At 43.4% G+C, this 26,684-nt stretch overlaps 1 protein-coding gene across 1 annotated transcript in view; it reads left to right on the top strand.

Annotated features, from left to right (window-relative positions):
- Positions 1-12,876, top strand: part of zbtb16a (zinc finger and BTB domain containing 16a) — a gene marked incomplete at its 3' end in the record, with an annotated part of 181,354 nt that extends 168,478 nt beyond the window's left edge. The window contains exons 5-7 of the mRNA XM_079248316.1: positions 1,733-1,903; positions 8,737-8,907; positions 12,647-12,876. Coding sequence (XP_079104442.1) covers positions 1,733-1,903; positions 8,737-8,907; positions 12,647-12,876 — 572 coding nt within the window. The remainder of the gene's footprint in view (positions 1-1,732; positions 1,904-8,736; positions 8,908-12,646) is intronic.
- Positions 12,877-26,684: the final 13,808 nt, after the last annotated feature.

The following is a 26,684-nucleotide window of genomic DNA, read 5'->3' as shown; positions in this document are numbered from 1 at the left end:
GTGAGGGAACAGTCTGCTTCGGGTCGACCTGTGAGGGAACAGTCTGTTTCGGGTCGACCTGTGAGGGAACAGTCTGCTTCATGTCAACCTGTGAGGGAACAGTCTGCTTCATGTCAACCTGTGAGGGAACAGTCTGCTTCGGGTCGACCTGTGAGGGAACAGTCTGTTTCGGGTCGACCTGTGAGGGAACAGTCTGCTTCATGTCGACCTGTGAGGGAACAGTCTGTTTCGGGTCGACCTGTGAGGGAACAGTCTGTTTCGGGTCGACCTGTGAGGGAACAGTCTGTTTCATGTCGACCTGTGAGGGAACAGTCTGTTTCGGGTCGACCTGTGAGGGAACAGTCTGTTTCGGGTCGACCTGTGAGGGAACAGTCTGTTTCATGTCGACCTGTGAGGGAACAGTCTGTTTCGGGTCGACCTGTGAGGGAACAGTCTGCTTCATGTCAACCTGTGAGGGAACAGTCTGCTTCATGTCAACCTGTGAGGGAACAGTCTGCTTCGGGTCGACCTGTGAGGGAACAGTCTGTTTCATGTCAACCTGTGAGGGAACAGTCTGCTTCGGGTCGACCTGTGAGGGAACAGTCTGCTTCATGTCAACCTGTGAGGGAACAGTCTGCTTCGGGTCGACCTGTGAGGGAACAGTCTGCTTCATGTCAACCTGTGAGGGAACAGTCTGCTTCATGTCAACCTGTGAGGGAACAGTCTGCTTCATGTCAACCTGTGAGGGAACAGTCTGCTTCATGTCAACCTGTGAGGGAACAGTCTGTTTCGGGTCGACCTGTGAGGGAACAGTCTGCTTCGGGTCGACCTGTGAGGGAACAGTCTGCTTCGGGTCGACCTGTGAGGGAACAGTCTGCTTCATGTCAACCTGTGAGGGAACAGTCTGCTTCATGTCAACCTGTGAGGGAACAGTCTGCTTCATGTCAACCTGTGAGGGAACAGTCTGCTTCATGTCAACCTGTGAGGGAACAGTCTGCTTCATGTCAACCTGTGAGGGAACAGTCTGCTTCGGGTCGACCTGTGAGGGAACAGTCTGCTTCATGTCAACCTGTGAGGGAACAGTCTGCTTCATGTCAACCTGTGAGGGAACAGTCTGCTTCATGTCGACCTGTGAGGGAACAGTCTGCTTCATGTCGACCTGTGAGGGAACAGTCTGCTTCATGTCAACCTGTGAGGGAACAGTCTGCTTCATGTCAACCTGTGAGGGAACAGTCTGCTTCATGTCGACCTGTGAGGGAACAGTCTGCTTCATGTCGACCTGTGAGGGAACAGTCTGCTTCATGTCAACCTGTGAGGGAACAGTCTGCTTCATGTCAACCTGTGAGGGAACAGTCTGCTTCATGTCGACCTGTGAGGGAACAGTCTGCTTCATGTCAACCTGTGAGGGAACAGTCTGCTTCATGTCAACCTGTGAGGGAACAGTCTGCTTCATGTCGACCTGTGAGGGAACAGTTAGGATGTGAGCCTCCGGGCTTGTTGGTTATTCTGCACCAGCTCGTGTCATTAGTGTCACGATGCTTTCCTACAAAGTGCTGTTAGGACACGTAGCTGGCTTGGCTAGCTGCTCAATCTGAATCCAGCTCAAACTTCTGCTCACCTTCCCTTTCAGGAAGAAACACGCTCATTACATTAAATGTCTAAACATGGAGATGCATTAGCAAAGACAGGCTGATGAACGAAAAGGTGAACTCCATCGTTAATCCACCTGCGGTGCCTTTTCCTTCTTTGACAGGGTCGGACATGGCCATCTTCTGCCTGCTTTGTGGAAAGCGTTTCCAGACCCAGACGGCACTGCAGCAGCACATGGAAGTCCACGCCGGCGTGCGCAGCTACATTTGCAGTGAATGCAACCGGACTTTTCCCAGCCATACTGCACTCAAACGTCACCTACGCTCACACACAGGTAGGTGGAAGCGCCTGCTGCCACGTGCTTCGATCATATGCAAACACCGACCGCGTCATGCAATCACTGCTTTATTTCTAACCGATTCTATGAGATTATACTTCTAGAAAACTAAGTACAGTAAAGCAGCCGTCCTGTTCTCGGCCACATGCTTGATCTGTCCATTCTCCACAGAAGATGGGAAATGTAATCTAATAGTAAACTAAGATTATAAATAAACTGAACTCAAATAAATTACAAATCACCAAATATTTTCCAGATCTGCATGCTTCCTTTCCATCCTTTTCCTTCACTACGGGCTATTTTATCATACAGAAGGAATAACTCTGGTCTTCTCGGCTCCATGGTTTATTTCCACGTTAATTTCATGTCCGATTATCAGAGCTCCACCTGCCTCCATTGTGTCTTACAGCAGCAGAACAGCAGGCTGGGAAAGAATTGAGTTGCGTTAAGCCTTTTAGTGAGACTGAGCAGATGCAGTCTGTTGTATGATACAACATAAAAACGCATGTTTTATTTCTGAAACGTGTCTGCTGAGTAAACAGCATGAATGCAGGTAAGGACAAAATGGATCCTGCAGCAGGCAGGGGAGGATTGTTTATGCTGACTATTTACTTTGCTTGTTTTTATTTTTCCCTCTTTGCTCCAGTATAATTCTGTCTGAGGCGAGGCTTCCACTCTAATACAGTTTCTCAGGAGAGCAGAGGTAGCCTGACAGATGTGGCTATTCAGGCGGGGGGGGGGGCGTAGCCATGACAGAATATGAACACATGGAAATGAATCCCATTTCACCAGCCAGAGATGGACGCTTTATTCTTCCCTCTTCCTCTCAGTCTCTCAGCCAAGCGCCTGTCTGCGACCTTAAATAACAGTCTCACTGTCAGAGCCGATTTAGCTCACCAGCTCACGGATAAATATTTGAAACGAAAGGCAGTGAGATGAGAGGAGTCGGCCCTATTTACTAGTCAGGCGAATACACCATTAGTGTGTGATGGCGGTAGGAGCTGGGGGGCTTTGAGAGAGGTGTGGAGGGGGGTTGGGGTGACCGCCTGTACAGTAGCGATGCACACATCTGTTCTCCCCAGCAGACATTGGAGAGGACACATGCAGCGTCTCTGATCCACCTGCCCACCCTGGCGACACAAATGTCACTTCAGCTCGTCTCCGGAGCGGCAGATGAGACTTTGGAGCCTTTTGCCACTTTGAACCTCGTCCCACTGTGGGCGTGTGTTAAATCACAATGTGCCAGCCGTGAAAGCAATCGTTTAAATATGATGCAGAAGCTTTTGTCAGGGGATTAGAAAGTCAGCAGCTCACACCGCCATCATGGGCGCCAGAAATAGGTCCTAATTTACCCTCCAAAAAAAGGGAAAATATAGAGGCATGGTGCCTCTGCATTTACACTTTGATGTTAATAATCTCATTCACACTTTGCTGGGTAACAAGGCAAAAACATGCTTAAAAACAGACGGAGGTAGACAGCGTATCCACCCTGTAGAATTACCCCCGTTAGATTGCTTGTTTTTCTTACAGAGACATGAGCGTTGCTGTCACACACTCTGGACATGTGTTGCATGCCCCTCAAATTATAAACCAGCTGGTTTTTTCAGGTTTTTATTACCATTCCATCACTGCAGAAATAGTCTTGGATTATTTATAATGAGTGTAATTATATCTAATGTTGGTACCACTGTGACTTCCAAGAATTCATTTTTTATTCTAGCTGACTGGGACACGGCGGCCTCAGTTTTTAAAAAATTATTCATTAAATGTTTCATTTGTACCTTCACTTAAAACCCTGCACACACTTCTTCATTACCGTCTCTTGTTATGTCAGCATCATCTCTATGATAGATTATAACAAGTCTGATTAAATGAACATGAGATGGAGTGCCTTTTACATTCACAAATATTTGCTTCTAACTTTTTTCACAAACTGATGCTGAGGCCTCGAACGTACAGCTCAGGTTAAATGTTTTGATGCTATAAAGGGTTTTAAAGCATCCGCTGTGTGGATTTTATGGAAGTTAAATTCAACATGTGTTCAGAAGCTGACAGACAATCAACTGACGCCATGTGTTGCAGCATTTAAGCTAAAGCTACTGAGCTGACATGCTAACGCTAGTTAGCATTAATAAACGTGTCCTAACCCAGTACTAGTTTGTCTCTTTGCTGCAGATTTTAAGAAGTCAACAGTAAAATATGTACAGGAGGGGTATTTCAGACTCCAGTTTGTAGGTTTGAATGGTTAATGTGTCCCAAGTAGCTAGCTTCTTAAATGCTGGCAGCAAAAAGCAACTAGCTAGCAGAGCAGCTGCTCCAAAGACAGATTTTTACCAAAGCTTAGTTTATTCTTTTACTGAATTGTTTTTTATGGTTCATTTGATAAATTGTTAATAAACGGACAACTGTAATTACATCTGCAGTCACAAAAGCAGTATGTTAGGAGCTTTTATTGTCATTTTAACTAATAGTCATGCAAACAACTAACTAGTTTATACTCTGTTAGAAACAAATAACTTGTTAGCCAGAAATATTCATGCTGTTCGTGCTGTTAAATGTTTATAAAAGGCCTTTTTATTCTTATTAATCAGCTTAAATTTGTCAGGGATGTGAAAGAAAATCACATAAAAATTACCTGAATTGAGCTCAAACCACAAGTTAAATTTTGATTTACAAAAATAAAAAAAAGTGTGCCTCTGTTGGACATGCCTACTATTTTAATATATAATCAGACTTATTTGATTTTATTCTTCATTTAATGAACTTTGTTCCTCACCAAGTCAACATTTGTTGCCCAGTCTACAACAGCAACGTCAAATAGTTTAATATGTTGAAAAATGTTTCATGACTGTTTTAGGAGGCCAAACATAAGAACTGGACTCAGAATATGCAGACATTCCTCTGGCATCAGAAATTCCCTTTTAATCCCAGAAATATCCAGATCCACGTGATAAATCTCCATTCGTCCCCTTTTTATTTTCCCCTGTGGTCAAGACGATTCAACACAGTAACTTTCATTATTAAAGATGTAAGTCGAGCACAGTTTTTATTATAAATGCATGAAATTAGAGTTTTAAATAACAACATACGTGCATCTCAATCATTTTTGCAGAGGGCCTTCACACCAACCTCTCACATCAGAAACACCGGAAAATTAAAAGTACAAAATGCAGAAATAAAAGCTAGAATGTACCTGCCATTATGTTACTGCAATCATTGATGTTTACTGTCAGATTTAAGGATTGAAAATGACACAAAAGCAGCCGATAATACTGGATGAGCTGCTTTAATATCAGAGCAAACAGTCTGAGCACATGAACGCCAGGCGGAGGCTCTCCCGTTAAACAAATCTCTGTTTGCAGGTGTTTTCCCAAGAAAGTAAGAGTCAATCCGAGCAAATATTCCCTATAAGCAGCACGACTGCAGTTCCCGGTGTTCAAGCGTAATTTTAATGGACAGACTGTGGCAGCTCGTCTTCTGGAGAGAGCTTTCTAGATATGGCTCAGTTATTGGTTGAATCAGTATTCTGTTGTATCACTGACAGCAGAAAGCAGCAGAAAGCATTTTACGGACATTCATTAAACGTGCTTCATTTACCTGTCTGCGGGCTTATCAGTGGAGCGCAGCCTGGCTGCTTTGGGCTCTGACACTGGATCACCATTTAGAATGAAGAAGAAAAAACAGGATTTAATGGTGTTTATTTCAGCATCTTAATCTCGCCATCTCTCCTCCTTGCGCTCGCTGCGTCGCTGTTATTTCCTTCCCTCCACCTGCAGTTTCATCACCTCATCTTGACGTGCCATTGCAGCCATGTTGCCTCTTTCTTTTATTCGCCGCTGCATCTTTATGGAGTGTACGTACAGTACCGTCCATGTGGGAGCACGCGTGCACAAACAGCCGCTGCTGGTTCAGAGACGTGCAGTCATAGCAGCTGTGCCCGTCTCCTCCCCAGCAGCACACACACACACACACACACACACACACACACACACACTCTTCACAGACCAGGCCTTCATTAATATTCTGTTGTTGTGCGGCGTCTGTGTGTAAGAGTGTGTGTGTTTTTAAGTCTGAGCCAATTTGCTGTCTGCTGTGGCAGGGTGTTTTGTGTTCGCAGCTGTATTTGATAGCGCTACAGCCAGACGGGGAGAGACAGGACTGAAGCCAGTCCTGGTCCTGGCAGCTACGTAATTTACAGCCTCTTACCATGCATAATGAACACACCCCGTGTGCCCGTGCACCCTCGCCAGCCCTCCGGGGTGTCAAAAGAGGTGACGGGAGGGGAGGGGTCAGGAGACGCAGGTGGTGATGCTCGGGGGCACCCTTGGGTTCACTCGGCATGCTGCGGTTCCACCTCGCTGTGCCAGGTCCTCATCTGTGGCGAGAAAGAGGATAACAGCTGAAAGGTGAATAAGGACGGCGGTAGAGATGGGGGGGCAGGAGGGAATAGTAGCAGAGAGAGGAAATGTCCCCGTTATTTTCCCAGAGCCCACGAGAACACCCGGACAGAATGAAGTCTGCTCCTTTACATGCTCACAATGTGATCATAGAACCGTGTGGGATTTATTTCAAGCTCTGCAGTGCAGCGTCGCACTCTGGCGTCCCCGAGTGGGGGACAACGGGAACGCCAGGCATCCCGCCTGCACGATGCCGGCGGTGGCCAGTGGCCTCAGCTGGTGCCAGACATCAGCAGGACTCTGCTCCCAGTCGGCTTCACAGAACTACGCCGTCGTGGGTTAAAAGGCTCGGTTGCTCTCCAGCTAATCAGTTTTCTATTTACTGGTTTGGTTTCCTGGTGTGTTTGGGGACCGCTTTCTACTCCCCCAAAAGGGGAAGGTTTGTGTTGGTGTTCTCAGAGGATAGGCCCAGTGGAGGACTGGAATGGAATACTCTCCACCTCGCCCTGCTTTCCACTAAAGAGGTGTTTGTCCAGGAGGAGGAAGGCCAGAAGCTGGTCAGCAGAACGAGGATCCGTGTGCCTCCCTCTGTAAATGAACGTCCAGGAGATGTGAAAGAACAGGAACGTACTGTATTTCCTGATGTATTTCCAGTGCAGCGGTAGGGAAGACGTTAGGTGTAAATAACCCTGCTTTGGGCCCCTCAGAGCATTAGCATCCCACTCACTGGTCTGATAGGAGCTGCTAATTAAAGGCAGGTGAGTCTGAGCTCGATTATTATTCCTGTAGCATCGTGCCAGCCCACCGAGTTCCGTGATGGATCTCTGCTGTGGCTGAGATGCTGGAGAGAGCACAGTGTCTTACAGCGGGAGCCGCTGATAACTTCATGCAGACAAATAAAGACTGTCACTTTTATTGATTTTTACCCAGCCCCCACCATACACACCACATCCCATCTCAGCTTCCACCCCACCCCCCATCCCCATCGCCTGTAATGGGAATGCATCCCACATCGTTTTATTCCATAATAATATAACGTACGCACAGTGGCATCAGATCCAGAGGGGAGTTGGCGCCGCCGCTTCCCTTCCCCAAACAAAGCAGCTGCATGCTTACACACTGTATGTAAAACGTAAAATATGTGCATGAAGGTGAAAGTGTGTGGTAACAGCGGGATGGTGGGAGCAGAACATAAAGAGAGATGCAATTTATTCCCGGCCACCATGCTGCTTGGACAGGGAGATAAAGAAAGGCTTCGGTCAGTGGCGGTGAGTTAAAGCTGCTGCAGTGGAGAGAAATGCATTAATAAATACATCCACCAAATCACCTGGATGCAAAGTGTGTGTGTGGAGAGGGGGGGGGGGGGGGGGGGGCGTATATTAGGGCTGTGACGATATGCTTTTGTCTCGATACGATTTGATTCCGAATTTTTTGATGCCGATTCAGCTTAAATTACGATTCTCACAATTCTTCGATATTGCTGATTTTTGTAGATTAAAATAAAAAAAAAAAGGTAAAAAAAAACAACCTTTTTTTGCTCTTCATTTCAATCAGGAAAAAACAACCCAATAACCAGACCATCATTCTGTTGCTACACTGCTTTTAAAAGTAAAAACATCAATAAAAACAGTAAAAATGACAAAAATTTCAGAATGGATAATTTTTAATTCGAAAAAATCCATTTTGAATATAAAAATCTATTTTAAAATTGTGAAGCAAAAATTCCTGATTTTTCAATTGGATTTTCCACCTCTAGTATGTATGTATGTATATGATGCTCTTTATGATTTGCATTGGGGGGGCTTATAGAGCTGTACAGCCGTGGAAAAGTATAGAGTACATCTCAGGCTGATAGACACTACAGAAAATACATTTACAGCGAGTTTTTATCCAAATCATCTAAATAAAACCCACCAAACTAAACGTGCTGCATTCATCTCAACTTTCACCTGCATGATGCACCAGCATCCCTGAAACCAGGCGGGACTGAAGGCTTTATCACATTAAACATAAGATGGTAGATGCTGTCAGATGCAGGTCGTGGTTGTGGGTTCGCCCCATGAGTCGGGTTTTACGGGAGAGCACGGTGACGCTGCAGCTGGCAGCGCCGCCATGCAGTTTAAGGTTTAACAGGAACAACAGCAGAGAGTGTGATTTGAAGAGGAAGACAAATACTTCCGTTTTATTTGTTTAAAATGAAAAAGTTCATGTCTGATGCTAATTCATGGTGCATAACCCAGTTAAGAGTCCTGATGGGTTTTTAATGTGTTCTGTTTGTACAGTTGTAGATGAATGAGACCATCCAGTCACAGCTAGACGGGAGAACGCACCACAAGGACGGACCGCCGCAGTCATGTTGTTTAGTTCATGTAAAGGAAGGCAGAGCTCTGGGTACCTGATCAGACAGTCTTCTGCTTTCTTTCTGCATTGCAGCAGGGGACCACCCGTTCGAGTGTGAATTCTGCGGGAGCTGCTTCCGAGATGAGAGCACGCTGAAGGGCCACAAGCGCATCCACACCGGGGAGAAGCCCTACGAATGTAACGGCTGTGGGAAGAAGTTCAGCCTCAAGCACCAGCTGGAAACCCACTACCGAGTGCACACAGGTAACAGAGCAAGTCCCGCGGAAAGCAAAGTTTCGTAGCCGTGAGAAGATATTCTAGTATTAGAATATCTATAATATATGTCAATATGTCTTCTGCAGTTATTTTTCTGCCCTTCCAGGTGTTTATCCCCATCTGAGCTCCAATCAGCTGACCTTCCTGTGGTCATCTGACCCAGCTTTGTTAAATTAAAGTTGTTTCCAGACTTCAAACTGGTTCTGGAAGCAAATCATTTGTATATGGAACTAAACATGGGAACCGGAACAAAAACGTTTCTAATCTCCGACATGTTTGTTTCTTTTTACATTCATGTTAAAAAAAACAAATCTTCATTGATTAATAAGCTTTCATCTGTTTTAATATCAGGACAACAAAATCTTCAGTCAGGCTAGTTTTCAGCTATGCTAAGTACTTATGCTAAGCTAGGTTAGCATCTCCTAGCTTATGCCAACAGGAATATCGCCATCTCAGGATCTGGGTTTTTGTTGAAAAGCAGGTGCAGACCAAATGACCTGACTGCAGACCCGCTGCAGGACTCCAGAACACACCGTGCAGGTCTCAGAGCAGCCCAGATGAATATCTGTGTTGCAGGGATACAGCAGACGAATGTCTCAGAAGACTTGGTATTGATTGGGGTATATTTAGAGCCCCATAAAGGTGTTGACACAGTGATAGGCCAGGTGGTCTGGAGAATGAGAGCATGCTACGGGTCCAGCTTAGCGAGTATAGCTGAGCACGAGCGCTCACCGGGGTGGCGCTCAGCCGAGGTCCATGCTCCACACGGCACCTTTTCCCGTCTCCTGTTCAATAAGCCAGCTGTTATCAAGGCAGCCTGTCCAGTAATTGGCTCCCCTCTGTCCAGCCTTTCCTCTCTTCGTGTGGGGGAGGAGGGCTTTGCGTTAAGTTTGAGAGCAACAGCCGTTAACAAGAGGAGTGACAAGCTCGCAGTCAAAGGCCACCTCGCACAAAAGGAAGCTGCTTGATGAATCATCGACATTGGCAACCTAACCCCCTCCCACCCCCGCCTCTTTACACATTCCAAATGCCAATGGAGGATCAATACCCAGGCCTCATTTGCAATTCATTATTAGCTGGTTATTTGAGGCGACTCTGTTTACAGTCTGGTTATCAATACCAGTATGATGCCAGTGTCCACACTGGAACAGATGAGGACCCAAGACAGAGTATTTATGCTTATTGGCTAAGTCCCCCCCCCCCCCACCCCCCACCCCCCCCCTCCCAGCCAAGGTTAACCAGAGCTTCACCGGAGCACAGCGACAGGGAAGCAGAGGCACGAAGACGCCACACGTGTGTGACAGCAAGCGCCGGCCAGATGACTTCCGACAGCTCATTTCAAATGCCATTGCTAAAGGTCAGCATTTACATGTCTAATTTGAGTCTGCCGGCCGGAGCGCTGCTGGATTATTCGCTGCCATCACTCAAGTCATTAGCACGGCCGCTGCTGCCAAATGGAAATGGCTTCTGGAACATAGCAGCCCTCACAGGAGGAAAGCAGCACTGCTGCCTGATTTATAACCAGGTCTGACTGCAGATGACTAAAACCTGCACGTCTGACTCATCTACATCTTCATCTTACATGTATTTGCTGCTTCTTGTGTCAGTAGGTTAACATTGCTATTTACAGCCTCTTTTCTATGTTAATCCCACATTTCTCAGACACTGGTTCAGCAAATTAAAAAAAAAATCAACTGGTTTTTAAAAGAGTTCCTCTCCTTCAGGTTTATTCAGTAGTTTCCAGCCTGGAAGTGTGCAACCGGTTTATGAGATCTACACGGATAACTTTGTGTGGACTTTACTAAACAGACTCTTGGAACAGAGTGGGGCTTGTTTCATACTCAGTGTGCAGAAGAAAAAGTCCAAGCAGAAGATAACGTTTACTGTCTTCTCAAACACGGCTTTAATATTTCCAGGGAGAATTAAACAGATTTTACTGCAGGAAGTTTCTCTAAACTTAGCTGGATTCTAGCGGGGGTTTTAGATCATGTATGAATAAAGCACTGCTGGTCTGAAAGCAGGTTGTCAGGTGGAAGAAGAAAACAGTGTTTAGCCTTAAATAATAGCACTTGGATTACAAATACACTGGAGGTGTAAGGGACCATGCATAGATCAGTTACCTGGTAGTGTGGTGTTCCTCAGGGCTCGTTGTTGGGACCACTTCTGTTCTTACTGTACATCCTTCCTCCTGGTCAGATTATCCAGCAGTGTAAGGATGTTTCCTATGACTTGTTTGCTGATGACCTCCAGCTGTACTGTTCATTTAAAGCTTCTGAAACTCACAAACTGACCGCTTTAGTTGCTTGTCTTTCTAAAGTAAAACAGTGGTTAAGCGATAACAGTCTCCAACGTAACTGATAAGACTGAGACACTTATTATTGCTCCAGACAGTAAAAACGCCAACATAAAGCAACATCTAGGCAACTTGAGCTCTTCAGCAGAGCCTAAGCTGAGAAACCTAGGGGTAATATTCGATGAAGCCATGTCATCAGACCATCATCAAGACCGGTTTGGTTTAAAAATAGCTTTTTATAACTACGCCATATTGCAAAGCTGAGACCAATGATGTCTAAGCAAGAGCTGGAAATGGTTATTCATACATTTGTGTCGTCGCGGTCAGACGACTGCAGCAGCCTGTTCACATGCCTTAACATGAAAGTCCTGGCTCGTCTTCAGACTGAGAGAAACTCAGCAGCGAGTACTCGGACTGGAACCAGCAGGAGGACCCACATCACAGCCGAGTTAAAGTCTCTTCACTGGCTTCCGGATGAACATCGTATCGTTTCCAAATCCTGGTACTTCCTTTCCCAGCCCTGCATGGACAGGGCCCTGGTTACACTGAGGACTTAGTGAAGCCCTACAGTCCGGCTCGAAGTCTGAGGTTGACCAGGAAACACCTGCTGATGGTCCCACGAACCCGTTTTAAAACCCGGGGAGACCGTTCTATTAAAGCTGTCGCTCCCCGTCTCTGGAATGAGCTTCTCCAGGATCTGCACTCTCTGGACTCAGTAGATGCTTTTAAAAAGCTCTTAAAACATTTTGTTCAGGCATTTTAGCCCCAAATAGACTCGGTGAAGCTGTTTCGTATTTATACTGTTGTGTTTCTCCAAACGTTGTATGTTTTATTGTCGTGAAGTACTTTGTGACTAGAAAGACGCATGGCCAGACCCCAGCTCATACGAGCAAGTGAGGATTTGGACTCCTGGAGTGCAGAACTGGGAGACGGTTAAAACATCCTGAAGAGCCCAGATACGGCTGGCTGAAAAAACATGGCAGATTTACGCCGACATTAGAGGAGACAGAACTTGGAGGAGGTATTTCGGCGGTGAGGGAAAGAGGAGAGACCTGCAGGAAAAGTCCAAACTCAACACATACACAGGAAGCAGCTTAGCACTAGTCAGTCTGAGGGTAATGTGTGTGACTGCCAAATGCCTTTAGAAAGCAAAACCAGTGATGATGTGATCTCTAGGAGCATCTTTCTACACATCCAGGCTTTAATTCTCATGTCTGATCAGGAAAGAGAATACTGACTTGATGGAAGCGATGTTTGCTGATGTCATAATGATCCATGAAGCAGTGATTGATTGGTCTGAACGCAGTCAGCAGGTGAAAAGCAGGACATGTTTATCTCTTCTCCGTGTTTCCTCTTCACCAGACCGACTTCCAACTCGCCGGCACCGTGACTGTAGTTCTGGTCTTCACCCCCCTCTCTCCTGTCATCCTGTAGGTGAGAAGCCATTCGAGTGCAAGCTGTGCCACCAGCGATCCAGGGACTACTCGGCCATGATCAAGCACCTGCGCACCCACAATGGCGCCTCTCCCTACCAATGCACCATCTGCCTGGAGTACTGCCCCAGCCTGTCAGCCATGCAGAAGCACATGAAAGGCCACAAGCCAGAAGACATCCCTCCAGACTGGCGCATAGAGAAGACCTACCTGTACCTCTGCTACGTCTGAGACGGGGGAGTGAGTGAGGGGGGTGGGGAGGTAAGGGGAATGTATCACAGAGGAGGTAGCACCCTTGATGGCTGAGGAATGTCAACGACAACATACTCAAAAGCAAGAGGGTTTCTTTCATTTCTGTTCTTCATGCAAAGGCGGCAGTGAGAGGCGGGTGGGAAAGAGCAGCGACGTGATGCAACAGCGACCAGGAGGAAGACGTGGACATGGAGAGATTCTCCACCCTTGTTCAAATTCCCCGCCTCGTTCACTACTTCTGCAGCTGTGTTTTTGTTTCAGGTCATTTCAGGCAGCACCTGACAGCGGTCGAGCAAGCAGCCACATACGTCATCATACATCTTCATATGTCATCATACGTCTTCATACGTCTTCATACGTCATCATACGTCATCATATGTCGTCATACGTCGTCATACGTCATCATACGTCTTCATATGTCTTCATACGTCATCATACATCTTCATACGTCATCATACGTCTTCATACGTCTTCATACGTCATCATACGTCATACGTCTTCATACGTCGTCATACGTCTTCATACGTCGTCATACGTCATCATACATCTTCATACGTCTTCATACGTCTTCATACGTCTTCATACGTCATCATATGTCGTCATACGTCTTCATACGTCATCATACGTCATCATACGTCTTCATACGTCATCATACGTCGTCATACGTCATCATACGTCATCATACGTCTTCATACGTCATCATACGTCTTCATACGTCGTCATATGTCATCATACGTCATCATATGTCATCATACATCTTCATACGTCATCATACGTCTTCATACGTCTTCATACGTCATCATACGTCTTCATACGTCATCATACATCTTCATACGTCATCATACGTCTTCATACGTCATCATACGTCATACGTCTTCATACGTCGTCATACGTCGTCATACGTCTTCATACGTCGTCATACGTCATCATACATCTTCATACGTCTTCATACGTCTTCATACGTCTTCATACGTCATCATATGTCGTCATACGTCATCATACGTCTTCATACGTCATCATACGTCTTCATACGTCGTCATACGTCATCATACGTCATCATACGTCTTCATACGTCATCATACGTCTTCATACGTCTTCATACGTCGTCATATGTCATCATACGTCATCATATGTCATCATACGTCGTCATATGTCATCATATGTCATCTTACGTCTTCATACGTCATCTTACGTCTTCATACGTCTTCATACGTCATCATACGTCTTCATATGTCGTCATATGTCATCATACGTCTTCATACGTCTTCATACGTCATCAAACGTCTTCATATGTCGTCATACGTCATCAAACGTCTTCATACGTCTTCATACGTCATCAAACGTCTTCATATGTCGTCATACGTCTTCATACGTCTTCATACGTCTTCATACGTCATCATACGTCTTCATACGTCTTCATACGTCTTCATACGTCATCATATGTCGTCATATGTCGTCATACGTCTTCATACGTCATCATATGTCGTCATATGTCGTCATACGTCGTCATACGTCTTCATACGTCATCAAACGTCTTCATACGTCATCATACGTCTTCATATGTCATCATACGTCTTCATACGTCTTCATACGTCATCATACGTCATCATACGTCTTCATACGTCATCATACGTCTTCATACGTCATCATACGTCTTTATACGTCATCATATGTCTTCATACGTCTTCATACGTCATCATACGTCATCATACGTCTTCATACGTCATCATACGTCTTCATACGTCATCATACGTCTTTATACGTCATCATATGTCTTCATACGTCTTCATACGTCATCATACGTCATCATACGTCTTCATACGTCATCATACGTCATCATACGTCTTCATACGTCATCATACGTCTTTATACGTCATCATATGTCTTCATACGTCTTCATACGTCATCATACGTCATCATACGTCTTCATACGTCATCATACGTCTTCATACGTCATCATACGTCATCATACGTCTTCATACGTCATCATACGTCATCATACGTCATCATACGTCTTCATATGTCATCTTACGTCTTCATACGTCTTCATACGTCATCATACGTCTTCATACGTCATCATACGTCTTCATACGTCATCATACGTCATCATACGTCTTCATACGTCATCATACGTCATCATACGTCTTCATACGTCATCATACGTCATCATACGTCTTTATACGTCTTCATACGTCTTTATACGTCATCATATGTCATCATACGTCTTCATACGTCATCATACGTCTTCATACGTCATCATATGTCATCATATGTCATCATACGTCATCATACGTCTTCATACGTCTTTATACGTCATCATACGTCTTTATACGTCATCATACGTCTTCATACGTCTCCATACATCTTCATATGTCTTCATACAGTGACTGTGGACGCTGCTGGGTAAAATGCAGATTCTTGAGGGCTATCAGAACCTGCCAGCAGGAAAAGAATCCTTCACTCCATTTTGTCTTCTTCTTCTGCTGTTTCCTGTCTGTATTGATGTGTTTACATCGGGCCCGCTCACTTCTTCTCGTCATGACAACAGGCCCAACATGTCTGCTTGTAGCAGCACGTTTATCTGATGTATTTCTGAGGAGGATTAGACGGAACCAGAGCTCCAGCTTGCAAGCTGTGTGAACAGACGTCTGCTACTTCACCTGTCCATAGCTAGCCCTTGAGAATCTGCAACAGAGGTTTATGTATGCAGTAGAAAACAAAGAAAAATCCAGCTGAACTGGATGAACAGGAGTAATAACACGCTGCTAGCGCTGGCTGCTAGCGCTGGCTGCTAGTTCCCCCAGTCGTCCTTCTGCTTCTACATCTCTGTCAGACCTGATGGTTGGGTCAGCAGTCGCCACACAAAGGCGAACTTGTCACTTTCTCTTCATATATTATTCATTTTTAGCTCTGCATCGTAGTTTATCACAGCTTCATTGCACAAGTAAAGCAAACTACGAGAACAGTCTCTGTTTGATGTCAGCCAGATATATAATTCCTACATACTCGCTGTAACCATATCTACAACTACTTCACCTGTTCATGCATAGATAAGTGAAGTGCTGCAGGATGCCACGCTGAGCATGGCCATGTCACACTACCGGACAGAAACTGACAGGGAAACAGAGAGATGATCATGCAGCAGAGAGGACGGCGGCTCTGACTGTGAATGTTGAAGAAATGCTGAGAACGGCGGCAGGCCTCCCAGCTGGCGCTGCAGGCTGCTGGAAGGCATGAACACATGAATGTGAGGGAGCGTGAGGAAGATGCGTCCGTCTCATGTTGGAGATACAACTTCACATCTTGTTTATTTTGCATCTATCGCTTGAGATTATTTAAGATTATGCATCATTCTGTCGGATATAGAAGTATGATGTTCATACCTGGATTTTCACAAACTTTTTTTGGACACGCCTGTCCTTCCTCTGCAGCGTGGTGGAAAAGCAGTGCTGGGGGGGGGGGGGGTCTGCAGGCGTCCTGCTGGGGGAAAAGCCCGAGCACATGTCCAACCGTCTGACATGTCTGGAATCAGCCTGTAGGCTTCCAGACCATGACATATCCAAACAGAACAAACTGACTCTTCCTCTGTGGTTATTTTTGTCCCTGAGCTTCGTCTTTCACGTCTCTTCTTCTTATTTTTGACCTTAAGTTTGATCTCAACACATTGTACTTGAATTACCTCATTTTTGTGACCTCATGTGAATTTTTAAGTTTCCCTTTTGTTTCACGTGAACGTTTTTGTTCGATGTAGTCAGAAAGATGCTTTGTGATGAAGTGGTGAACGTGGAAACGATGAAGTGCCACGGTGAAAAGATTTGTTGGTTTGGGTTTTCTCTGATGTTGTGTTTGTGCATTACGTGTTACCAAACCTGGTATTATTAACCGTGTTTGTTGAAGAGCCGGAAGGTTTGGTCATTTCTTATAAAAGCTACCTCTAAGTTTTGTCTCTTTTGTTTTTGCAAAAGCACATTTTTTTGTGTTTGCATTTTGCATTTTTTGTCATAGCTACTTCATCTCATGCTTATTTTTTGTTTCAAAATTGGATTTATGATTGTGTTTTTAAGCAAAGTGTATATAAAAGGGTAAGAGGAGAAAAAGTCGAGGCGGAAAGGATGAGAAAAGTCATTGGAACAGATGTGAATTCCTCTCTTGAAGCCTCCCCTGCACCTCCAACCACACAACAGCAGAGAGGAAGGGAAAAAAAAGCAATTTTCAAGCCTTAAGTGACGATTAGGAGGGCAGATAAGACAAAGTACTATTGCTTTTCGAGAGTGTTTAAAAACGAGAATTTAAACTTGAAAATATGTGAATATAGTTGTAGTTTTGTAATGTGAAAAACAAAAGGAGGGTTTATGGTGGAGGCTGAAGCGCACAGGACAGGTCATATTTACCGCGATGCGTTGGACAATTGGAACCGCAGGTTGGAATCACAAATGACAAATCGGGAGGTTAAAATACTCTGCAGCAGATGAGCTCTGCTGAGATACGAGCGAATTCCTGAACAAGAGCCAACACAGGCTATTTGATATATAAAATTGTGATATTTTTGTATTCAGTGTTGGTCTTTTTTCCATCTGTGGAGGGTTACAGCAGGGCACCAATGTTTCCATTTCTGTTTTTTATGTTTCTCTCTCTGGGTGTGAATCATGTTTGCCTTGCTCCTCTTTGATATTGTTGGACAAAAGTGAAAAATTAAAAAAAAAAAAAATGTGTGTGAACATGTAATAATACGTGTTGCTTTCTGGATGTCAGTTGCATTGTAGGTGAAGGACTAAATTTATCTGCCACCGATTTTATAAGTGTGTGTAATGACAAAGTGATAAAAAGATGATTAAAAAAAGACGGAAAGGAATCAGGATGGCAGGGCGACGCTGCCCAACCGCCAGCTAGTCCTCCTCGTTCACCGTTTTTTCAATCCAACTTGACTGTCAACCTTTGTTTTGGTTTTGTACTTGAAAAAAAGAAAGGATGGCATGTCCCACGCTGTCTTGCCATTTTATTCTCAAACACTGTGAGCTGAGGGTTTTTTCTCTAGTTTATGTAGCCCTCTGATGAAACCCACCCATATAATATCCGTCGTCACGGCTGAGTTAAAAACCACAAGACCTGTTCAGTCACATCATCCTGGTCATCGTCCTCTGAATGTTTTCTACTTTTTTGTGTGGGTGAAAGAGTGCGTTTAAAGTGTGTGTAACTATGTATGCGTGTGTGTATTAGTGAAAAAATGCACTAATCAGATACAAAATAAAAATATTCTATGCCACTTTTTCTGTTTAGAAAAAAAGATGTGTGTGTATATATATATATATATATATATATATATATATATATATATATATATATATATACACACACACATTGGCATCGATATAGTTCTTCCCTCAGTGTTTCTCTGATGTTTCTGTACTATCTTTGTGCCTAAAAATGGAAATGTTAAACAAAAATATCATCTATATCTGCTTAGTTTTTGTATTTTCTGAAGAAAATAAAAATGTTGTCTGCAGCACCCTAGGGATGTCATGAAACTCGAACCCTTTTTTTTAACTTTTAAATGCCGAACAGAGCAGACCTTCTTTTCAAGGACTGCAGAAAACCCTTCATGCTGTTGAAACAGCAGCTGCATTCTCTTCTTTTCTGAAGCACTACTCTGTGATTGGCATCCAAAAGCATTTATTTAGCAGCACAATAAAAAGAGAAAAAAGTCTTCTGAAAACATAAACAGGCTTCAGTAAGACGGAGTTTGGGAAGAAAAGATCTTTGTGTTGTTTTTCTGCCTGTTCGTCCGCCTCGTCAGCAACAGGTTTGCTGATGAGATTCTCGTCTACGGAGGAAAAACCCAGATCAGGAAGGTGACTCACTTCTGCTTTCTTTCTGTGTTTTTTGTTGTTTTTCTTTTCGACAAAATGCATTTATGATGGGATGTTGAATTCGCCAGAGAGGAATCATGGCATCCCTGGAGCTGGCACTCTGTGTTTTGGTGTGGTGTTTCTAGAACAAAGTAGCCATTTCATGCAGTGTTGCAATGCATGTGCCATCAAGGTCTAGACTAAAACTGTTTGGGTAACAAAGCACCGAGACATTGTATTTTTTATATCAGCACTGAGGACCAAGCGCCCTGTCGGACCAAGCATAACGAAGCTTCTCTGTCTTTCCCTGGCTTGTCTGTGCTACTTCTCTCCTCCATTGTTGTGACAGCACAAGTGCCAGTCGAGTTGTTCTGTATTGAGAAAATAGTGTTTTTATTATGATTTGAATTGTTATAGTTTTTGTCTACCTCAGCACCTAATCTTAGCCTAATCTTAGAAGGTGCCCAATTATTATTTTTTAATTTCTTATTTTGTTTTCTTATCGTTGTCAGTTGCAAAACACAAAATGAAAAAAGATTTTTTTAATTGCATTCGAGCTTTGCAAAGGTCCTTTGTCTTTTCCAGCGACAACGTGCTATTTTCATTTGATTTTTCCTGTGGCAGTACGTTTCCTGTTGAGCTGTGCCACCGTCTGGTATTTAGAGGTTCTTTTTTCCTTTCTTTCCATGTAGAATCAGACACATCTCTTTGTAACATGTCAGTGTTCTCTGATGGAGTGTAAAAAAAAAAACAAAAAAGGAAAAATAAAAGATTTAATGCTGCAGGTTCTCTTCTCCATGTTGTCAATAAAGTCAATGTTGTGCCTTTGATAGTGAAAATATAAAGAATATTTTTTCTTTTTTTTTCCAAACCCTACTAACAGTAGATTGTTTTTTGTAGTGGATTTTTTTTCTTTGTATTTTTATTTATGGTCTCATAATGGAAATCAAATCATATTGTTCAGTTGTATACATTCAATCTGCAGTTAGAAAAATAAAAAAACTGACTTCATTTTGTCTCTTAGCACTCATTCTGGCTTTGCATTTGCTTCTGCAGAACGTTCACACCAAACAAAAAGAAAAATGCAGCAACATGTCATAACAAGACGGAAACAAGATTACAGAATAAACACAAATCTAGTCATATACATGTATTTCAAAGCTTGTTTCAGCATTTCTGATTCAAGCGGGGGAAGGAAAACCAGTCAGGAAGGGTTTATGGGAGGGAAAGTTCTGTTAGAAACCCAGAACTGAAAGCTGGCAGGAAAACATGGTTTCCAGGCTCCAGAACCACCATGCAGATGGTGGAGAGAGAAACTGAAACTGGGCCAGACACTGAAAATCATTCAGCACTGAAAAGCTGTTACTGCAAGCAGACAGGCTCAGACTAGTGTAATAAATATTAATACACCTCTGTGTTCGAATCTGATGCCATTGATATGGAAAAATCCACTTCATTTAATCAGTTTTGGATGCATTTAAAAATAAACCCGCCGGCCATTTTACACGGCATGCCTGTTAACTCATCAGCCGGTCTCACTGCAGGACAACTAGGGTCTCCAGAGAAGGTCTGAAGAGGAAAAAACATCCAGAATGCATCAGAAGACCACAGCGGGTTCCTCCTGGCAGTAAGAACAGGAAACTGAGGCTACAATTCACACAGACTCACCAGAACTGGACAATAGAAGATGGAGAAACGTTGCTGGTCTGATGAGTCTCCAGTTCAGCTCCACATTCACATGGTAGGATCAGAATCTGCTGGAAACATCATGACAACATGGATCCATCCTGCCGTCAGGATCACCCGTATCTCCCTCCATGACCATGTCCATCCCTTGATGAGCACAGTGTAGCATCTTCTGATGGAAACTTCCAGCAGGATGATGCACCATGTCACAAAGCTCACATCATCTCCAGATATCTGATGCTTCATATTAATATGGAGCAAAATCTTTGAGGAAAGTTTCCACCTCGTTCAATCTATCACACAAGAATGAAGGCGGTGGTCCAACCAGGTACTACAAGGTGGATCTGATGATGAAGATGGTCTGGTACTAGAAGGTATCTGGAAGGCATCTCTGGATCTGTCCTCTCGTGGTCCACGTCCTACCTCACAGGAAGATCCTTCTGAGTATCCTGGTGAGGAGAAGTGTCCAGATCACATGAAAACAGGGGAGCCTCAGGGATCGGTGCTCGGCCCCCTTCTCTTCTCACTATACACCTCCTCACTCAGTGTAGTTAGAACAGGGATGTCAGAATCCAGTCCTCGAGGGCCGGAATCCGGCAGGTTTTTGTTGTTTCCCTCCACTAACACAGCTGATTCAAATCAATGGATCCAGCAGCTTCTTGTCAACCTGTTTGAGTGTCGGTCAGGTGTGTGTTGGAGCACAGAGACAACAAAAACCTGCAGGATACCGGCCCTCCAGGACTGCAGTTTGACACCCCTGAGTTAGAAGCTCTCATGGCTTCTCCTTTCACTGCTATGCAGATGACACTCAGCTTTTCCTTTCCTTCCCACCAGACGACACAACGTTTCACTGAGAATATCAGCTTGCCTTGCTGATATCTCTGCATGGATTAAGGATCGCCACCTTCAGCTCAATCTGTCCAAAACAGAGCTCATTGTCTGTCCAGCCAATCCTTCCTTACCTCCGCAGATACGTGTGAAGTTCCACTCTGTCACACTTGTTCCTACGCCTGCTGCCTGGAATCTGGGTGTCATGGTGGATGACCAGTTGACCTTTAAGGTCCACGTTGCCTCGGTTGCCCGTACCTGCCGATATGCTCTCTACAACATCAAGAGAATCAGACATACCTGACAGAACACACGACTCAGCTTCTGGTTCAGGTTCTGGTTATCTCATGCATCGATTGGTGCAGTTCCCTACTGGCAGGTCTGCCTGCATGCTGGTTAAACCTCTGCAGATGATCCAGAACACCACAGCATGTCTGGTTTATAACCAACCCAAACAGGCTCATGTTGCTCCGCTGCTAATCACACTTCACTGGCTTCCTGTTGCAGAGCATCAGATTCAAAGCTCTGCTTCTGGTTTACAAAACAAAAATATCAAATGTCTCCTGTCTACCTTCACTCCTTCATTCAGAGCTACCTCCCCACAGTTACACCTTACTAGTGGAAGACGCCTAGCGTTACCATGAATACAGGGGACTAAATCACCAGCCAGACTCTTTTCCTCTGTTGTTCCACGATGGTGGAACGACCTGCTGAACTCTGTCTGATCTGCAGAGTCCTGATCTGCTTTAAGCTGAAGACTCAGCTCTTCAAGCAGGATTTTTCCACTTTGCTACTCATTCTGACGAGTAGAAGATTTGATCTAAGATTTGTCCAGCTCTACAGCACAACTCAGCAATAAATAAGCTGCACCCAAGAAAACATTGTGTGATGAAATTACTGTCACAGGATGCAGAAAAATGTTCTTAGTTTTTTATATGATCAGGTAACTCTACACTTTTGTGCCGTTTCGTGATTTTAAATTTTATTCATTGTGTTGTGTGATAGTGGACTGAGTTACCAGGATCAAATTGAGAACAGACGTTTGACTACAAATGGACACACCTGGACCTCATTGCACTGATCCTCCCACTCATTATAAATGGGATGCTTGACACCTGCTGCAGCAGGCTGCATTTAGGTGAAGGCTGTTCGCCTTGTGGACGTTGCTGCTATCCTGGGAGGAGCGGCTGGACACCCGCCTGCGTCTCAGGTGGATCCTCCTGACCCGGTGGTGGCGGATTTCCCTGGTCGGATCGTGGCAGACCTCCGGCACATTGTATCAACGCTCGCTATCCCTTATTGAAAGGAAAGTAATTATTTCGCCCTGTCAGGGTTGCGTGTGACGAACTTTCCGTGTATGGAATGTACGTTGAGTCCATTTCTCCCCTGTGAGGTCATCTGGCCTGGATGGTGCGGTGGCAGTGGAGCAGAGATCCTGGCACTGGATTTCAGGATCGGACTGTTGCGTACACTGGGCCCTTTGTTACTGAATTGAAAGGGGGGTTGCACGGCCTGTAGCACGACACAGCAGCACCGGCGTCCAACTGGACTCAGTGGTCTGGCCAGCCCCCCTCTGTTTCATTTCTTTCTTGTGCTGTTCTCACACTCAGATGTAAGTCGCTTTAGTGAAAAGCGTCTGCCTAATGACTGTAGAATAGGTGGACCTGATTAAGAGGACAACTCCTTATCAACTCATGTCTGGCTGCATGTTGTCTGCTCGGCCTCTGCAGCATGGAGGTCATGAACGCCAGACCCTGATCATGTGTGATCCTCGCGCGGTTCAGATCTTACTCTAAACCTGGGAAGGTGTCGGATCTCTTCTCCGCTAAATGAACCAGCATGTCAAAGTTCAAGTAAATACAAATCCCCAAGAGCAGAGTAAATGAAAATGGTTGACATTAATAGATCAAGCTGTCACATATTCGGCCGATAAATAAGCTGCATTAGGAGGCAGTGCTGGATTGTTCACCTTCCATCTGCTCCTGTTGACATGTATCAATATTCATATTCAACATCCAGTGTGAAGACAGATATATCCACACCTAAAGTACCCTACCCCACCCCCAGGCAGCAGTCAGGACAGTCAGTGTGACCGCTCAACAGCGGTTCAGATCAGAATTAGTTTGGAACTGCTGAGAACAAACTCTTTCTAAACCAGCTGCCTCCCACAAAATCTTGATCCGTAGCGCCGGGTGATCCAGCAGATTTTCGGACTGATCCGGTGCCAAGTAAATCCAGGGCTCCTATTGCTGATACTTTCTGCTTAAAATTTTACTTTAAAAATTCCTTAATTATTGATCGTGAGTTTAAAACACAGATCTTTTGACAAAATATTTTTATGAACAAACTGGAGACTGAGCTGAGAAACTGAACTTTAAGCTTCTTAGTAAACAAACAAAATATAATTGTTTTTATCACACAGTTGTTTGACAAACCAACAATGCAAATAAAATATCCATCTCATCACCCGGGTATCAAACAATATCAATACTAGCCTTGGTATTGATAATATTGATAATATCGATACTAATATCGATACTAATATTGCATGGATCCACCAGGCCCCGGGACCCAGGACAGTTTTAAAGGTTGCATGACGGGAGTCTGCAGGGAAACCAGGTCCGAACCATGCTGGGCTCGGTGGACTGAGGACCGGCTTCCACCTGGACTCCCTGACCGTAAATGAAACACTGTGTACGGGACTTCAGATCATTTTATTTTCAAGTTTTTGTAAAAAACACAAAAGATTGATTTCTTCATTTCTGGTGAGATTTTTGTCTGAAAAACACTGAAAATATGACAAATATTTTTTAAAAAGATGTTAAGGTGAGAATATAAACAAATTTAGCATTTTAATCACAACTATTTTTCTTTTTCATCCAGACTGATGAGAAGTGAATAATCTGCCATCATCTCTCGCTCAGCTGTTGTGTGACTCCATGTTTGCTTTCAGCTGCTCATTGTTTCACACTGACAGAAAACAAAACCAGGAAACGTGGAGAAAAGTGTGTGTGTGAGGTTTTCTTGGACCTGTTGCTTTGATGCGACTGTGCTCTTATTGTGGGACATGAGGAAGGAAGGGGCAGGGGGGGGGCTGCAGGCTCCACTGTGGATCTCTGACCCACTTATCTAAACAATGGATTCAGGTTGGCAGGCTTCAGTCAGGGAATGAAAAACATCCTCATATCGTCTGAAATGATACAAACCTTTAGTTTCTGTCATATTTCACCAGAATGGATTTAAAAGCGGAATATCAGAGCACATCTAAGCATCTTTGTCATGATGGCAGAGCTCCGCGTGGCATCGCGTGCTCCTGTGAGACGTGGATGTGGTTGCACGTGGCGCCATCTGCTGGCCGATGTGCTGAACTACATGCTCTCCATGAGCACCAGCACTCCTGAAGGAGCTCAGAAAACATTACCTGTTAAATGCATACGACATTTTACATCACACAAAGTATTCTTTCCTGTTTTTATATGTTTACGTGTGTGTGTGTGTGTGTGTGTGTGTGTGTGTGTGTGTGTAAAGAGAGAGAGTAACAAAGCCTTTTATTTCCAAAAGTCATGTTTCTGCATGATGCATGAAACAAACACATCAGTAAATAAATCAGAACATAAAACTGGGCAAACTTTAATCTGTCAAAAATAAATATTGACTGAAAAATTCTAAAGATTGTTTTTCTCCATATTTATTTGTTGGTAAACTATAGATCATTTTGATAAAACACATGAAGGTTTTTTTCAAGTTAAAGTTGGCAATAAAATATGCAAATGAGCTACAATGTGATGACCCTTTAGGGGAAATGGGAGACAACAGACAACAGATGGCGCCAGACTGGACCAAGATGGCCGACCTGGCCCAAAGCGTCTGGACTTAAAGCTCGAAGTTTCGTTGTGCAGAGATAATGTTCACACGTTGTTCCGCTGCATCGAGACATATTTCCATTTTTCTGGAAAGTTCTCTGTCGCTGACACACATACTGGTGTTTCCACATTCAGAATAAACCTTTTCTGTACGCTGGGTTAAAGAAGAAACCAAAAAATGAGGCACAAGGCTCAAAAAGTTTAAATTATTTATTTGCATGAATGATAAAATGCACTTAATAAACTAAAATAATGAGTATTCCCATGTTTTCCTGAAGCAGACACTTTTCATCAAATGGAAGGAAGAAACCGGTACATCCCACAGCTTTCTGTGGACGTTGGGATTTATTCTGATGCCAGAGAAGGATTTCTCTTCTATAACTCAGGATGAGATTAAATAAAAGAAATACTTATTTCTGTTAAAAGCAGCACAAAAAGAGTGGAAAATCTTATTACTTCCTCTTAATGTAACCAGACATGTTTCTTGCTGAAGTATTTAAATATTTTTCCATAAATACCCATTTTTACTTTACCAATAAAAACATTTACTTTTTTATTTGACCAGTTTAACTGAATTAATGTTCTGTTTAGTTTATTGCATTATACCTGTTATCTTGCTATTCTGACATAAAGGAGGTCATTGGTGAGTAAAAGATGATTTTGTACATAATCCTAAATCCTCCCCAATCATCTTAAATCATCCTAAATCACCCTGAATCATCATAAATCCGGCTAAATCATCCTGAATCATTTTAAATAATCTTAAATCATCCTAAATCATCTTGAATCATTTTAAATCATCCTGAATCATTTTAAATAATCTTAAATCATCCTAAATCATCCTGAATCATTTTAAATCATCCTGAATCATTTTAAATAATCTTAAATCATCCTAAATCATCCTGAATCATTTTAAATAATCTTAAATCATCCTAAATCATCACGAAACTCATAAATCATCCTAAATCATTCTAAATCATCCTGAATCATCCTAAATCATCCTAATTCATCCTAAATCATCCTGAATCATCTTAAATCGTCCTAAATCATCCTAAATAATCATAAATCATCCTGGATAATCTTAAATCATCCCGAATCATTCAAAATCATCTTGAATCATCCTGAATCATTTTAAATCATTTTAAATCATCCTGAATCATTTTAAATAATCTTAAATCATCCTAAATCATCCTGAATCATTTTAAATCATCCTGAATCATTTAAAATAATCTTAAATCATCCTAAATCATCACGAAACTCATAAATCATCCTAAATCATTCTAAATCATCCTGAATCATCCTAAATCATCCTAATTCATCCTAAATCATCCTGAATCATCTTAAATCATCCTAAATCATCCTAAATAATCATAAATCATCCTGGATAATCTTAAATCATCCCGAATCATTCGAAATCATCTTGAATCATCCTGAATCATTTTAAATAATCTTAAATCATCATAAATCATTCTGAATCATTTTAAATAATCTGAAATCATCCTAAATCATCACGAAACTCATAAATCATCCTAAATCATCCTGAATCATCTTAAATCATCCTAAA

The sequence above is a fragment of the Telmatherina bonti genome (assembly GCF_933228915.1).
Source record: "Telmatherina bonti genome assembly, chromosome: 10".
Taxonomy (NCBI): domain Eukaryota; kingdom Metazoa; phylum Chordata; class Actinopteri; order Atheriniformes; family Telmatherinidae; genus Telmatherina; species Telmatherina bonti.
Note: the sequence above shows the minus strand (reverse complement) of the source record. Positions and strands in the feature narration are given on the sequence as shown.